At 36.9% G+C, this 18335-nt stretch overlaps 1 protein-coding gene across 1 annotated transcript; it reads right to left on the reverse strand.

Annotated features, from left to right (window-relative positions):
• Positions 1-12030: 12030 nt before the first annotated feature.
• Positions 12031-13212, reverse strand: LOC127129608 (uncharacterized). Its single transcript, XM_051058761.1, has one exon. It carries the CDS (start codon positions 13210-13212, stop codon positions 12031-12033), a length of 1182 nt encoding a protein of 393 aa, XP_050914718.1.
• Between the last annotated feature and the right edge of the window lie 5123 nt (positions 13213-18335).

Here is an 18335-nt window from a genome sequence, read left to right on the forward strand (position 1 = left end):
GCACAAGTGTTAAAACAGAATGTCAAAAGGGGTGTCTTAAAGAGTTCCTTGAATTTGTTCATTATCTCAGCTTGCACAGCTGTGTATAATGATGGTTTGTACTGCATGAATATTATGTTTTAACATGTTTAATGTTATAACATCTATTCTGACATTCTCTGACAGACTAATTGACATTTATTTTGTCTAATTGGTCACCTTTGGTCAATTTTGACTAAAAAGGGGGAGAAGTGTTGATATGGAGTGTGGAAGCAGTTGTGAGATGTATGATGATCTGGAGGACAGCTATTATGGAAAGAAGTGCACAAGTGTTAAAACAGAATGTCAAAAGGGGTGTCTGATATGGTACACATGTGCTGGTGTTGTAGCAGATGTCAGAATGACATTATGGCTGCTACAGGTACTGGAGTTACAGTAGCTGTTATTTGATGAATGCACAGATTTAGGGGGAGAAGGAGTACCGTTGTGCATTGTGCATTTGTGTGTCTTACTAGTTGCATCCATAACTAGTAATTCTATTATTGTTGCACAGATTTAGGGGGAGGAGAAGTACCCTTGTGCATGTGTGTATTACTAGTAGTTATATCTAGTAATTGTATTTGCTTCTGCTGCATATTAAACAACTGTTATGTTGTTTAACTGCTGATAGTTTACCTTGTGAACAAAAAGGACAAATATATGTTTTAGCCAAAATTTGCCAAAGGGGGAGTTTGTTGATTCTAAGTGTTGGTAGCAATTTTGGTAAAACAAAGAGTGTTCACAAGATGTCATATGTGATGTCTTAACATGAGATATCCTATGTACCTGCTGGACTTCAAGAACATGTGCAAGCAAGATTGTTTCAGAATGCCACATACAATGCCATGGCTTCTGATATTGGTTGTACCTGCTAGAGCTTAAATAAAAGACATGTTCATGCAGGATTGTTTCAGATGACATACACAAGGTCATGACATCTGATATGGTTGTACCTGCTAAAAGTTATAAAAGGAATTATTGGATTATGCAGGATTTTTCCAGGATGTCAGACCCGATGTCATGACATCATGTACACAGAACATTCAGTATGAATGTCTGGTGTTTTGTGATTGCACAATTAAAGGCAATCTTTGTATGATTGAAGATCTGATAAGCTGGCGCATTCAATCATGGATTACAACCAGATTTACTTATTTTCCAAAGAGATCTAACCAGCTGTTATAAAAAGATTTGATTGGAAAATAGATTTAGGGTTTTCAAGATGTCCAAGCCCAGCTGAAAGCTTCTATAAAAAGGGACTTGGAAAACCTGTTTTTACACACAACCAAGACTGAGCGAAATACATAGAGAGAGCTAGGGTTTGTGTCTGTTTAGTCGTAAGACTTGTAGGTCATTCAAGTCATCCATTGATGATTGAATTGGACTAATTTGTGGTTGTAATTTGTCACTCTAAAGGTGTTAAGCCAGAGTATGTGTCTTCTTGATCAAAGTTGTGAAGCAAGATCAAGAGTGTGTCTTCTTGATTGAAACTGTGAAGTAAAATCAAGAGTGTGTAATTGAAAAGTATTTTCTTTTCTCAAGGGATTGTTGTTTAAAATCACTGGTGTGTGATTGTAAGGGAAGTGAGTGGGTTCTCATATCTAAGAGTGCTTAGGTAGAAATTGCACGGGTAGAGATTAGGTGAGAAAGACTGTAACTTGTTGAAGTGTACGGATAGTCTTTGAACTAATTCTATTTTAGTGAATTTCCTTCCTGGCTTGGTAGCCCCCAGACGTAGGTGAGTTGCACCGAACTGGGTTAACAATTGCTTGTGTGATTTGTTTTACAATTCTGTATTTTTATCCATTGTGTGTTAACAGATATTAGTGTCGTAACATTACCTTCGACATCTTATATCTGATACCAGAATTTCACATATTATTTTTGGAGTAGAGCACAACTGCATTATTATCACAATAAACCTTTAAGGGACTTTCAATGCTCCTAACAATGTGTAGGCCTATGGCAAAGTTCCACGGCCAGATTGCATGATCTGATTACAAGATTTTGATTCTGTAATATATCTCTAAGTTTTGATGATAACAAAGAATGAAACAATTTGGTACCCTAATAATTTTCTTAAGTGTGCAGGATTCTAAGTTAAAATGACTTTGATGAAACGAATATCTGACATCTTCATTAGTTCAGGAACACTGACCCAGCATAAAGAGAAATTAGACCTGACTCTGAACAGAATACATCTGGAGAGCAATCAATTAAAGAATGTGACTCTGTAGTTCAAGCTCTGATTCTAAAGACTCTGCAAGAGATATCTCAAGACTCTGCAAGAGATATCTGAAGACTCTACAAGAGATATATAAAGACTTTGCGAGAAGATATATAGAGACTCTTAACTCTGAAGACTCTGATCATGCTCACTCTGAGACTTTCTCAGAAACACGCCATCAGATACCAAATAATCAGAAACTTAAGCTGGAAGCATTCAAATTGTAGTATAACTCTTTTTAAGGAAACAATAGATTATACTCCAAGACTGCTATGAAAAGGACAAGAAATTTACTACCTTTAACTCCCACAGCTGGCACAAAATCTCTATTGATTTCCCTCCAATGGTATAATCTCAAGTGCTATATAAATGACTCCTTACAACTTGCTGAAGACACATCTTTGACACAACAACATTCTCATACTCGAAATATTTTTTTCACCATCATTGTTGTAAGAAATAGGTTCCATACAAGAGTTGTTGCTCAATATTATGTGGTTGTCATTATTTGTTCTTAAAGTGTGTTTATACTGCTTATCTAGAAGCATCTAGTAAAACACTGGTAATTCTTGAAATTATTTGTAATTCCTCAAGTGACTTGTTTAGATCTGTAGACTTGAGAAGGCTAAGAGGTTGTTAACTCTTAGAAGAATTTTGTAATATGTTGAGATTAGTAGATTAAGTTCTTATTGAAGGCGAAATCACCTTGGTCGGGTGGACTAGAGTAGCTTTGAGTTTCAAGCGAACCAGGATAAATCCTTTGTGTTATTAGTTTATATTTTGTGTGTATGGTGTTGTGAAAAGTTTTTAATTCCAGTGAAAACAATTCAAACTCCCCTTTCTTATTTTTCTCTACCTTCAATTGGTATCAGAGCTCCGACTCTGTTATTGATTTTTGAAACAAACACTTAACCATGTAGAGAGACCCAGGGTGAGAAAAACTTCATGGCTAACACAAATGAAAGAGATAGCTACAATGTAAAACCTCCAGTTTTGATGGAGAAAAATTTGACTACTGGAAGGACATAATTGAAAGTTTCTTCCTAGGTTACGATGCTGATCTCTGGGATATGGTTACAAATGGTTATGAACCATCCATCTCTGCAATTGGTATTCCTATTCCAAGAAGCATAATGAGTGGCGATCAGAAGCGTGATTTTAAGAATCACCATAAAGCAAGAACCATTATGTTAAACGCTATTTCCTACGATGAATACGAGACGATAACCAACAGGGAAACATCCAAAGAAATTTTTTACTCCTTGAAAATGACACACGAAGGCAACAATCAAGTTAAAGAGACTAAGGCTCTGGCCTTAATCGATAAGTATGAAGCCTTCAGAATGGAAGATGATGAAGCTGTTGAAGTGACATTCTCAAGGTTCCAAACCTTGGTTGCAGGACTCAAGGTTCTAGACAAAGGATATACTACAGTAGATCACGTCAAGAAGATAATTAGAAGTCTTCCCAAGAAGTGGAGACATATGGTTACTGCTCTGAAGCTATCCAAGGATCTGAACAACATAAGTATTGAAGAACTTATCACCTCCCTCAGAAGTCATGAAATAGAGCTAGAATAAGATGAACCTCAGAAGAAAAGCAAATATGTTGCTCTAAAGTCTAGATTAGAAATAAGAAAGCTAGAAAGAAATAAAGCCTTTCAAGATGAAGACGAAGAAGATGATGACTCTGAGAATGAAGATTCTAATGATGAAGAAGAATTATCTCTTCTTTCCAGAAGAACCAAACATTTCTAGAGAAAAAGACAACAAATTCATAAGGCCCAGACAGAAGAGAGACCGTCCATATTCAACCTCCAGAGGCAGACCCAACAAGGAAGTAACATGTTATGAATGCAAAGAGCCTGGACACTACATAAATGACTTTCCAACGGTAAAGAAGGATAACTCTATAAAAGAAAGCTCCAAGAAGAACTCTTTCAAAGCAGAGAAGAAAGGACTCATGGCAACATAGGATGACTCTGAATCTGAAGCTCCAGAATCTGATTTTGAAGAGGAGCAGGCAAATGTAGAACATGGCCATTACCTCTAGAAGTTCATCTAAAACAGAGTCTGACTATGAAGAGGTATTCTCTGACTTTTCTCATTTTGATCTGGAAGCCTTCTTGTCAGAATCTCTAAGCTTGTATCATAAGCTTCAATAGAAATTCAAGAATCTGAAAAAGGTTCATGAAGAGACCGTTGAAGAGTGTGATAAGCTTGAGAAAGAAGTTTATGAACTCAAAGAAAATAATTTTATTCTTGAAAGAGAAAAAGAATTTTCAACTAAGAAATGTTCAAAACTTGAGGAAACTCTTTCTAAAGCTCCACCTACTTCTGACACTATCATATACAAATATGATAACGCCTTTCGGAAATTTCTGAACAACAGCCTAGACAAAAGCAAAATGGCTTCTATGATCTATGGTGTAAGTCATAATAGAAAAGAGGAATTGGTTACGAGTCTGATGACGATGATCAGAAACCTTTTATAGAAAACAAACCAAAATCTAATTTTTCTTACCATTATACACCTGCACAAACACAGAAGTTCGGTAAAGCTAGAAAAACCAAAGTTTTCAGAAACTCTAGGAGAACTAATCCTAAAGGACCCAAAAGTTTCTGGGTAACAAAAGATAAAATAGTGTATGTTGCAAATATCCTATGCAACAGAGTTAAAACACCAATCATGGTACCTGGACTCTGGATGCTCGTAACACATGACAGGAAGAAAGCATATGTTCCAAGATCTTGAACTTAAAGATGTTGGTTATGTAGGCTTTGGAGGAAATTGGAAAGGAAGAATCATAGGATCTGTAACAGTTGGTAACAGATCTCTTCCCTCTATTTCTGATGTTCTTTATGTTGAGGGATTAATGCATAATTTGTTATCCATAAGTCAATTAAGTGATGATGGTTATAATATTATTTTTAATCAAAAAACATGCAAGGTTGTCAATCAGAAAAGTGACACAATCCTTTTTACTGGAAAGAGGAAAAATAACATTTATAAAATAAAACTTTTAGATTTGAAAAACCAAAATGTGAAATGCTTGATGTTTGTTAATGAAGAGCAATGGGTTTGACATAGACACTTGGGTCACATTAGCTTGGGGAGGATTTCTCAGCTAAATAAACTTGAGTTTTCTTCAGACACTCTTTGTGAAGCATGTCAGAAAAGCAAATTTTCTAAAACCACTTTCAAAACCAAAAAATTGTTTCCACCTCCAAACCTCTAGAACTTCTACACATTGATCTCTTTGGACCTGTTAAGACAACTTCAATGGATTGTAAGAAGTATGGACTTGTCATTATTGATGGCTACAATCGTTAGACATGGGTGAAATTCGTAAGGCACAAGAATGGGTCTCATTCTGTGTCCACTAGTTTCTGTTCAAAAGCGCAAAATGAATATGACTCTAAGATTATCAGAGTCAGAAGTGATCATGGTGGCGAATTTGAAAAAAAACTTTTTGAAGAACTTTTTGACTATAATGGAATATCTAATGATTTCTCATATCCTAGAACTCTACAACAAAATAGAGTTGTAGAAAGGAAGAATAGGACTCTCCAAGAAATGGCCAGAACCATGATCAATGAGACAAGTATGGCTAATAACTTGTGGGCAGAAGCTGTGAATACAACATATTATATTCAGAATAGAATCTCTATCAGACCTATTCTAGAGAAGACTCCTTATGAGCTGCGCAAGGAAAGAAAATCCAATATTGCTTACTTTAATCCTTTTGGATGTTCTTGTTTTATTTTGAACACTAAAGAAAATCTGAACAAGTTTGACTCTAAGGCACAAAAGTGTATTATGCTGGGATACTCAGAACGTTCTAAAGGATATCGAGTATATAATACAAAAACATAAATTGTGGAAGAATCAATTCATGGCATATTTGATGATAAGCTTGACTCTGAAAAATCAAAGCTAGTTGAAAAATCTGCAGATTTGGAGATCACACTTGCAGGTTCTGACGAAAAGACAAATGATTCTGAAGAAGCTGGAAGAGGAACTCCAAAAGCACCTGAACGCATAATCAATAAGAAAAGACAAAGAAATACACAAAATGTTTCTGAAGAAGTGATTCTGGGAAACAAGGTTGAACCTGTCAGAATAAGATCAACTTCAAAGTCTCTGAAGAAACACTTTTGGGACTAGTATCTCTGATAGAGTTAACATCTTGTGAAGAAGCTCTTCAAGATAAAGAATGGATTCTGGAAATAAAAGAAGAACTTGATCAATTTTCCAAAAATGATGTTTGGGATCTTGTACCAAGACCCAAGGGAACCCATGTGATTAAATAGGTCTACAGAAAAAAACTAAATGAAAAGGGTGAAGTTCTCAGAAACAAAGCACGGCTGGTGGCACAAGGTTATAGTCAACAAGAAGGAATTGACTACAATGAAACCTTTGCTTCAGTTGCGAGGTTAGAATCTATTCGTCTCCTTGTATCTTTTGTTGTAAATTATTCCATTAAATTATATCAAATGGACGTCAAAAATGCGTTTCTGAATGGTTACATTTCTGAAGAACTGTATTTCCATCAACCTCCTGGATTTGAAAACTCAAAACTTCTAGAACATGTTTTCAAACTTAAGAAATCTCTTTACGGTCTGAAACAAGCTCCCAGAGCTTAGTATGAAAGACTTAGTTCATTTCTTCTAGAAAATGATTTTATCAGAGGCAAAGTGGATTCCACTCTCTTTTGCAAAAACATCAGAAATGATCTTATGATTTGTCAGGTTTATGTTGATGATATAATATTTGGATATGCTAACCCCTCTCTTTGCCAAGAATTTTCTGAGTTAATGCAGGCAGAATTTGAAATGAGCTTAATGCAAGAACTAAAGTTCTTTCTGGGCATTCAAATCAATCAAACATCAGAAGCCACATATGTCTATCAAAGCAAATACATAAAAGATCTTCTGAAGAAATTTGACATGTCAAAAAGCAAGCCAGCCAAGACTCCCATACATCCTATTTGCATCCTGGAGAAGGAAGAGGTAAGTCAAAAGGTTTGTCATAGACTCTATCGTGGTATGATAGGCTCTCTCCTTTATCTGACTGTTTCTCGTCCTGATATATTATTTAGCGTATGTGTGTATGCTAGATTTTAGTCAGATCCAAGGGAATCTCACGTAACTACTGTTAAGAGAATCCTTAGGTATCTAAAAGGAACATATAACCTCAGTTTAATGTATAAGAAAACATCATAGTACAAGCTTTCTGGGTATTGTGATGCAGATTATGCTGGAGATAGGTTAGAACGCAAAAGTACATCTAGGAACTGTCAATTTATGGGAGGAAACCTCATCTCATGGGCAAGAAAAAGACAATCAACCATTGCACTGTTAACTGCAGAAGTAGAGTACATCTCAGCTTCACTTTGCAGCACTCAGATGCTCTGGATGAAGAATCAGCTTGAGGACTTTTAGATCTATGAGAGTAACATTCCTATCTTTTGTGATAATACTGATGTTATCTGCTTAAGTAAGAATCCAATTTTACATTCCAAAGCGAAGAACATAGAAATTAAACACCACTTTATTAGAGATTATGTTCAGAAAGGGACAATTATTTTAAAATTTATAGATACAGACCATCAATGGGCTGATATCTTTACAAAATCCTTACCTGAAGATAGATTTCTCTTCATTCTAATTTTTTTTAATATGGTAGATTGCCCAGAATGACTCTGAACCTGTGCTTCTCATCTCTGATGTAAATTAGACTCTGACTCAAGCATATGATGTTTATCTGATTCTGATTCTGATTCTTTTACAAGTTAGAAGATATCTTTATCAAAAACCTCTCTAGTCAAAAACCTTTTGGTATTCTTGACTCCAGATACATAAACATGTGGTCCCTCAAACGTGTGCCTCTATCTCTTCTAGACACCTGTCTAGCTCAGAAATCAAGGGCCAAACTGTTGAGATCCCCTCGAGAAGTATGCAAATCTTGAGATTAGACCCCCATCATTAGCTGCATTTAATTTTTCCCATGATTGTCAAAAATCAGTTTTAGCAACAATCAAGTTTTATGTTCACTCTCAGTTAACGCTTTCGTTTAAGCAACATTTTAACTTGTGTATATATACTCCCACGACTCCCACATTCACACTTTCACTACTCACTACTTACATAAACCCAAAACCTCCAACTTTCTCTGCAACTTCTCTTCATCCCTTCATAACAACTTCATCATGAACCCTCAAGAACAACAAGTATTCGAGTTCTCTCAACAAATGAACACCACTGAAGACCAAGTTGAATCCCCTTAACAAGTTGCATCCACAACTACTACTCCAACAACAACTTTTTATCAAGAACCTCATGTTCTTGATCTCCTAGCTCACATAAACCTTTCAACTCCATTTGAACAGCTTGAAGTTCTCTGTGAGCTACTAGTGGACTTTGACAACGTCAAAGCAAATGGTATGGACCTAACACCAGAACTGAAGAATCAAGGGTAGCTCACTTACTTCAACCATCTCTATGGCCCCATCTACACAAACCAGGTGAAGGAATTCTGGAGATTTGTTAACTGCGATGATCACTACATTGTTTCTCACGTTATGGGCATCAAGATGGTAATCATTAAGAAATCCATAGTTTCACTTCTGAATATGGAAAAGGTCGGGGGAAGAAGAATCTATAACATAAAACCTAGGGCTAAGTACATGTCCCAAGAAGTTATCCCCACCATCTTCTCTCAGAACCCTGAAAGAAGAACATCCAAGAATCAAGAGCTTCACAAGAATCTAAGGGTGTGGCTCAAGATCATTCTAGGATGCATTCACCACCGTCCTTCTTCCAGCTCCTTTGGTTACGTCAACACAGATCAAAAGTGAATCCTATATTGTCTACACAAAGGTCTGCAACTCAACCTTCCTTATCTCCTCTTTAAATATCTCAGAGACTCTGTCAGAGACACCAGGAACAACATGAAGCCAAGGAACTACATCCCTCTGGGAAGATTAATCTTAGATGTTCTGATCGAGAGTGGTCGGGTAGATCATCTCATCTCTCTGAATCTAATGGAAGACATCACTATGGACGTGGGGAAGCCTCTCAATGGGAGGAATATAAAGAGCATGTGTCTGATTGACAAAGTCTGCATCAAACTTGTCGCTACGCGAAAAATACAGAGTCGCCACCAGTTTTTATTTATTCCAAAGGAATAAGAAAATATCAAGAAAACCCCAAAGAATGGTCATCGCAACCACGAACAGGTTCGGAAGTCGGTTATGCGAGGGGAAGGTACTAGCATCCCTCACATCCATGGTACTCCATGGGAACCATCTAGGATGTTTGTGCTTATGTTTGTATTGTTTATCGAATGTTTGCTTGCCAAAGGTTTACGGAGTGAAGGTAGATTTTAAATTAGTGTGCTCGCCAAGGATTGGTCCTCATGCCTACGTATGCCCACTTGTTGAAGTGAGAATCAGAGTACCATAGTTCGTGGGTTTAAAATGTTTGTTTGTTTTGTTGATTTTATTACCTTAAAGAAGGGTTTTCGATTGTGTCGCCCTAAGGCTCAAACAAAAGGTTTGAATGCGTTGAATTGTTTTTAGGTTTTTTGAAGAAAGTGTTATTGATTTTGGATTGCACTATTGACTATGGATAAAGGTGAATACCCCGAACTACCAAGCCAAATGTCTTGTGTTCGAAGCATTCAAAATGAGTGTAGGAAAGCTCGAGTCTCATCCCTTCTTTACCGCTTAAGGCTCGTGACGTACGATCCTAATCGCCATTTATTGTGTTTTTGAATTTGATTTAGAAAAGACCGCTTGATGTTGGATCAAGGGTTTGCTTATCGAGCTTGATTTGAAAAAGACCGTTTGACGTTGGATCAAGGGTTTGATTATTGGCGGTGAAAGAGTGACCGCTCCTAATGCCTAAAGAGTAGCTATAAAGCAATAAAAGAAAGCGAGTAAAAGCATACATTGGAAAGGTGAGGGGGTACATGTAAAGTACAAGGGAGTGCAGGAAATAAAAGGTCTCATTGTTAGGTAGCCCAAGAGATGTCGTGTGTGTGCATAGAATCCTAAACTAGAAAGCACATAAAAGATTACAAGTTCTTGAGTCTTGAATGCTCCTTTCCATGTCCGGGTTGAATATTTGTCCCAAGGCCTTTTGTAAGGGTCCTAACATGAAGTCCCTATGTCCATTATCCCTTCCATGCATAGGAATTATTGTATTTTTGTATATTTTTAAGTCTTTGCCATTTTTAGGTTGATTTTAAGATGAAGTAAGTGAAGAATGATGATATGATATAAAGTCAAATAAAAGTAAAATAAAGCAAGTAAATGACAAGAGATAAATTGTTAGAAGTTAGATGTGAGAATTAAAAGTTAGAAACAGAAATTAAAAGTTAATTGTTAGATGCGGAATTAAAAGAAATTAGATGTTAGATGTTAATCAAGATAAAAATAGAAATAACAAGAGAATTACAATCAAATATTAAATCTAAACAAATGTCTAAAGTAACCAAATATTAAAAACTAATTTCTAGAATTAAACAATTAAAATTCCAAAACAAAATTATCAATCAATTCTACGATAATTATCGAAATTAAATTCTACACAATTAGCAAATATTAATCTAACAACCTAATTAATATCCTAAGATTAACACTAATATTAATCTATTAAAATCCTAAAATTATCTACAAAATTCCTAATTATCTAAAAATTATATTCTAAGTTATTATCAAAATTAAATTCTAAAATCCTAATTATACTAACCTAATCCCTAGAATTAATCTAAATTACCTAAACTATTAACCTAACTTAAAGCTAATCCTAATTACCTAATGGTTAATTAGGACTAATGTTAACAATAGCTGATTGGGCCTGGAATGGGAATTTAGGCCCAACGAAGGGGGAGTGCATTGACCATGAGGAGGTGTGGAGCAAAAACTGTTTGGGATTTCCACCAAAGGGCCCAATTGCAGTGGATAAAAACAGAGAGAAAGAAAAATGGACGGAGGCTGATCGAGAAAATAGCAAGTGTACTATTTTTGCCGATGTAGTAATAAGAGGGATGTTTCCCAAAGATCGATCTCGAGGATTGCGCAGTAATGTAAGAGTAAATAGTCACTCAATTGAACAAAAGTAATAGTTATGGTTTTGGAGAATTCACTGTAAGGAAAATTAGAACAAATAAATACTTTCACAAGTTAATATGATATGCCAAGGATGGTGTGTAAAAATCTCTTGTAATGACCCTTGAGTGTATATCTCCTTAATAATGAGAATTGTTTCAATTACCGAATCTTAAGATTATTTCCCCCTAAGACCTCAGAGGAAACCTTTGGTATTCAATCTAACCTCTAAGTCCTTAGGTGATTATGATGAAACCAAGCATATTAATTTAACAAGAATAAACCGATAGCCATAGGGTATCCCTAGTCCTAGGTGATATCTACTATGGTTTCACTGTATAAAAACCTTAAAAATTGCAATCCTGCTAATCGTTAACCATACATCAATCTTTATTTTTCTGATAAAGAAAGCATTACGTGAATCACACAGTGAAATTGATAACAAATAACAAATATTCTAAAGGGCTAATAAATAACAAATTGATAACAAATAACAAATAACATATATTGTGGTCGTCTTCCATGAGAATTTTATGCATGCACACAGTAGGGCTAATACCCTTCAAATCCTCAATTGCCCATCCAATAGCATTTTTATAGCAGGACATTTTCCTTCAGGTTCGAGAAAGACTTATTTGAGATTGTCAGGAAGTTGTTTCAACTCTGTTTCCTACTTAAGTTCTTCATTTTCCTCACTAGATTGAGGTAGGTGTAAATCCTTCCACCGACATGGTCGAGATCCTTTCCACGAGGTTTGTGTGTCTAACAAGCCAAGCACTTCAGACTCCCTATTATCCACCTCTTTATCCGAATCGAAAATGGATAAACTCAACACTCTTTCCAACAGTGACTGGGGTGTATGCAAAGGGTTATCATATGTCATCACCTGATCCAGAACCTCTATAGGATGACTGGTACAAATATCATCCTTGTACCTCATGGTGTTTCGAACATCGATTTTCAATTCCTCATAATAAACCTTCAGCGTCATTGTTCCTTCTTCTATGTTTATCAAGCACTGTCCCGTCTCCAAAAAGGGTCTCCCTAGAATGAGAGGGATCTTTTCATCTTCCGGCATTTCAAGAATTACAAAATCCACTGGAAATACAAACTTATCAATTTTCACCAGAACATCTTCGACAATGCCATACGGTTTCTTGACTGAATGATCGGCGAATTGGAGTGTCATCCTGGTATCTTGCACAACCCCTATACCAAGCTTCTTATAAATAAATAACAACATGAGACTCACACTAGCTCCCAGATCAATAAGAGCTTTGTTGAACGACCTATCTCCAATAGTACATGGGATAATGACAACTTCTCGATCCTTCTTCTTTATCGGAATCTTCATACCCTGCAAAATAGCACTATAAGTTTCGGTTAGAATAATTGGGTTAGCGTAGGTGGTACGCCTCTTTGAAATGATATCCTTCATGAACTTGGCATACGTAGGCATTTGTTCAAGTGCCTCCAACAACGAAATGTTAATCTCCAGCTTCTTGAACAACTCTAAGAATTTTTCAAAGTTTTTCTCATGTTGTCCTTTTTTCTTATTTCTAGTGGGGAAGGGGAGCTTAACAACCGGCTTGGGCTCAATGACTGTTTCTTTCACAACCGGTTTCGGTGCTACCACTTCTTCCCTAACAACTTCATTTTCATTGATCTCAAGGTCCACTTCGATCAATTGGTCTTCCTCTTCATCCCCTTCCTCAACAACTTCATCAGATTTACCACTTCGTGTTGTCACCGCACTCACATTATTATGCTCTCTAGGATTTGTCACGGTTGCACTAGGTAGAGCACCTTGTGCTTGAGTACTCGAGGCTAGTTGCTGAGCGATTTGCCCCATTTGGACTTCAAGATTCTTTATAGATGTCGTGGTTTTTTTCTGATTGTTTCGGGTTTCTTCTTGAAATTTTGAACATTATGGGTTGCCATTCTTTCAATCGCAATTTCCCAATCAGCTTTCTTAGGGACCTGTTACTGGTGTTGTTGTTGATATTGAGTTTGGTACTGACCATGTTGAGGAGCGGTTCCTTTTTGGTCTTTCCATGAGAAGTTGGGATGATTCTTCCAACCTGGATTGTACGTGTTGGAATAAGGATTATTCTGCTTCAAAAATTTGATTTCCTCCACTTGTTGAGGAGTTGCAAAACAATAGCAAGTTTGGTGCGGACCACTACAAATTTCACAATAGACAGTAGGGATCGGTTGAACCTGCACCATCGGTTGGGTACCTATATTCATCGCCTTCATCTTCTTATCAACTTCAGCAGCTATAGTATCTTCAATACGAATTTTATTAGTTTCCAATTTTAAATCTATAACCCCTTCTGGTTTGCTTTGACACCTATCGTACAACTCCATGTGCTCATTAGCAGCAATAACTTCAATGATCTTCTTGATACCGGTGGCTGTTGAAAAATATATGGAACCACCGGTTGCGGTATCAATCATCTATTTGGTCTTTATTTTAAGACCGTTCACAAACATCTGCATTTGTTCAGTTGCATCCATATTATGAGTTGGGCAGGCTACCAGGACTCTCTTGAATCTCTTGTAAGCGTCTCCCAAAGTTTCCCCGTCCTTCTGCTTAAAATTCAGAATTTCATACCTCTTCCGCAGAAATACCGATGCGGGAAAATACTCATTGAGGAAGGCTTTTTCCATTTCTTCCCAAGATGTGATGCTACCGGCAGGTAAAGAATATAACCATTCTTCAGCTTCTTCTGCTAAGGTAAACAGGAACATTCTTAACTTCTTGGCTTCTTCAGTGTGACCATCAATTTTTAGAGTGTTGCTCATGGTCAGAAACCTCTGCAAATGCTTGTTTGTATCTTCATTCACATTTCCGGTAAAATGCTTCCTTTTAAGCTGATTAATGGTACTCGGGTGCAGCTATAAATTAGCCACGTTCACTGGTTGGTTAGCAATAGTTAATCTGCCGGTTTGTGCATTTGCACCTCCGTAGTCTCCCAACAGTCTTTCTGGTGGTAGTGGAACATCAGCCATAGTTTTGATATCTCTATCAGAACCTGAATCTGAACTTGAATGGATGGAAAGTTGTTTTTCGTTTGATTCCAATCTGGCTAATCGAGCGTGTCTGAGTCATGCCCGCAAGGTTCTCTCGATTTCTGCGTCAAAAGGAAAATCAGTTGAGCCCTTACCTCACATACAAATATCAAACACAAATTAGTCGATATAATTGAAATAAAATATTCAAAATAACGGAAAATAAATTTTAGTTGCAGAGCAACAAAATTTCAATTGAGATAATATATTTGGCAATCCTCGGCAACGACGCCAAAAACTTGATCGGGGAAATAACAAGTGTACTATTTTTCCCGATGTAGTAATAAGAGGGATGTTTCCCAAAGACCGGTCTCGAGGATTGCACAGCAATATAAGAGTAACCAATCACCTAATTGAACAAAAGTAATAGTTATGGTTTTGGAGAATTCACTGTAAGGAAAATTAGAACAAATAAATATTTTCACAAGGTAATATGATATGCCAAGGATGGTGTGTAAAAATCTCCTGTAATGACCCTTGAGTGTATATCTCCTTAATAATGAGAATTGTTTCAATTACCGGATCTTAAGATTATTTCCCCCTAAGACCTCAGAGGGAAACCTTTGGTATTCAATCTAACCTCTAAGTCCTTAGGTGATTATGATGAAACCAAACATTTTAATTTAACAAGAATAAACCGGTAACCATAGGGTATCCCTAGTCCTAGGTGATATCTACTATGGTTTCACTGTATAAAAACCTTAACAATTGCAATCCTGCTAATCGTTAATCATACATCAATCTTTATTTTTCTGATAAAGAAAGCATTACGCGAATCACACAGTGAAATTGATAACAAATAACATATATTAAGGATAATCTAACATTAGAGTCAATACATGATCAATTCAGGGACACCCCCTAGCATTAGGGGATTTTAGCCTATCATATTATTCAAAATAGATACAAGATAAAATTGAGACATTACAAAAAGTTCAGAATTCCATTGATCTTCAATCGCGTCCGCTCTTAAAGGATCTCCGTTCTTCTTCGCTTTCCACTGCTTCGGAGAAAAAGTTCTAGCCCCCTCTTCAATGGTGAGACCCTGCCTTTATAGCCTTACGAAATCTGAAATCTCAGCTGCATTTTGATTGTGCTTCTGCGTTTCAATGCTTATATGTCGTCATTTTGGACTAGCTCAGGTTTTTGTATGCGGTTCGCGCTTACGCTTTGGAAGCTCTTGGTTTGTGGCGTGGTTTGGCGCTTGCACTGTGCGTTTGGCTAGCGGCTTAGCTTGGATTTTTTTCTCACTGCATTTTCTCTTTTGTGTTTTGCAGGCTGGCTTGTGAGTACTGTGTTTGGGTTTTTGTGTTGTTTTGTAGCAGGCTTAGCATTTCATTACTATTTGCTGCTTTATGCAGCTGTAGCAGCTTGTTAGCTTAGCATTTCGCTCGCGCTTCTAGCTTATTGTGGATTTTATTGTTGCAGCTTTCTTGTATGCCGTTTTGCATGTTGGAAGCGTTTGGAAGTGTTAGCAGCTGGTTTTCGTTTTCGCACTGTTCACGCCGTTTTGGGTTAAGCTGTTTATGCAGGCTCGCGTTTAAGTTGTTTTGTTGTTTCACATATGGCTTTGGTGTATGAATTTTGACTTGTAGCTGCGCTTTTGCTTTGGTTTAGCTTCCTTGCCGTTTTGGATTGGCGTTAGCTTGAATTTGTAGCTTGTTGCTTGTTGCAGCTTTTACATCTTTGAAGCATACTGCACGCATCTGACTTTACTTTGGCATACGTTTGCATAACAATTGTGTTTCCATATGCAGCTTTTTATCAAGTGTACTTGTTTTGGATTGAATTAACTAGAAAATGGCTATGTGGAAGAAAGTGGGTTATGGATAATTGGATTAGAAAAATTAAATTGGATTACATTTTGGTTAATGAATTTGAAAATGGATAAAAAAAGGTTTAATGGATAATTGTAACAATGGATATAAATTGGACAATGTTATGGATTTGGATGTGTGATGGGTTAATGGATGAATGAAATGAATGGGCTTAATTTTAAATGAAACTCTCATGGCCCATTAGTAAAAAAAGGAAAATTCTACAATGATTAAGCTTCTACCATTAAATCGAAACCGAAATCTTGATTTTGAAATGACACAATACTTCTAAAATTAACTCAGAATTCACAATTGAATTGTAACTTAAAAAAAATCAATTTTGGCATTAAAATCAAATTGAACTTCAAAGTAATGCAATTCCTAGAATTAAATTATAAAAAGATGAAATGATTTCTAAAATCAAATTTAAATTTCAAAAATCAAATCCAACCTCAAAAAATCAATCTAAACTTAAAAAAAAATAATTTGAGGCTGAAATCAATTTGAAGCTAAAATCAACTAAAAATGAACTGATGAATTCAACTAACACTACTTGTAAATTAGATTGAACCATGGTTGAATGAAATGACTGAACAAAAGCACTAATGCACCGAGAAACATATGAAGTCAAGTCAAGTGTCACCTCTTGTCGAATCATGCTTGTTCAATGAAATGAATGGATGAGGATGATATGCAAATGTTTGGGAGTTAGTGACCTATATGATCGATGTGAAGGGTAGGGCGAATTTGGGGTATGACAGCTGCCCCTATTTAATCTTCTCAGACCTGAATGTATGGATAGCAACGGCTTCCGGACAATCAAGGGAGGAGAGGATTAAATACTAGAATAACAGGAAATTTTCCCGCCATGAACAAATGGACAGCTATGTGAAGACAACTCATAAGGAGGTCTTTTCACTGGGAAATGTGGGACGAACATGCTAGTCTTCGTGCAGGGCAGCTGCTGGGAATTAGAATGTTATGTGGTAGATGAGTATATGAGCGGTTAGATATGCATGACGATGCAGTATGCTAATACAAAATGATTGATTATTTTTCATGTTATCTCTACTAACAAGTGTTTTAGAAGGCACCGAGAAAGAATTTTCCGTTGGGGGATATATGATGTTTTTTTTTGACATATGAAATGGTTCGCTAGGAAAATCCTAGGATTCGGGATGGCAGATGACCTTACTGGGGACGACAGTAGGGAATTCGGAAGGGAAATAGTTGGTCGATAACTCTGAGGTTGGGGACAAAAGCAAAAGCAACACTGATTACTGGGGATTGAAATATCCTGACCTCAATACTACGTCTGGGGTAAAACAGAACATTCTCAACTCTGCAGTTGGAAATAAATTATGATCAACATCGGTTCTGAGACTAGACAAATGGTAGACGTCAACTCTGAGGTTGGGTACAACAGGATGGACATCGACTCTAAGGTCGGGAACCAAGGTAGGCGTCAACTCGGAGGTTGGGTTTGCAGATATCCACTATGAGGTTGGAGAATAAGAAAACGATACTACAACTCGTAAGTTGGAAAAAGGTAGCCATTCCGCTTTGAGGCTATGGGCAAAAATATTCATCAACTCCAACGTTGGGAAAAGGTAGGCATTTAGCTCTGATGCTGAAAGAAGATAGACCGTCAACCCTAAGGTTGAAAAAAGGTAGGTACTAAGCTCTGAGGATGGAGGGTGGAAAAGGATAAACGTCAACTCTGAGGTTGGCAATAAGGTAGTCGTTCAACTCTGAGGCTGAAAAATGGTAGATACTAAGCTCTGAGGCTGGAACAAGATAGCTATTTAACTCTGAGGCTAGGGAAAGATAGTCATTCAACTCTGAGGCTAGGGGTAACGCGGTACATCCACTATAAAGTGGAAAAAGTAGATGCTCAACTCTGGGGTCGGAAAAGGGCGGTAATCGTCAACTCTAAGGTTGGCAAAAAGTAGGATCTAAGCTCTGAGGTTAGAAAGAGATACACCGACTCCGAAGTTGGAAAAATATAGTTGCTCAACTCTGAGGCTGGGAGCGAAAAATGGTAAACGTCAACTTTGAGGTTGGAAACAAGCAGATACTCGAC

Source organism: Lathyrus oleraceus, chromosome 3 (genome assembly GCF_024323335.1).
Source record: "Lathyrus oleraceus cultivar Zhongwan6 chromosome 3, CAAS_Psat_ZW6_1.0, whole genome shotgun sequence".
Taxonomy (NCBI): domain Eukaryota; kingdom Viridiplantae; phylum Streptophyta; class Magnoliopsida; order Fabales; family Fabaceae; genus Lathyrus; species Lathyrus oleraceus.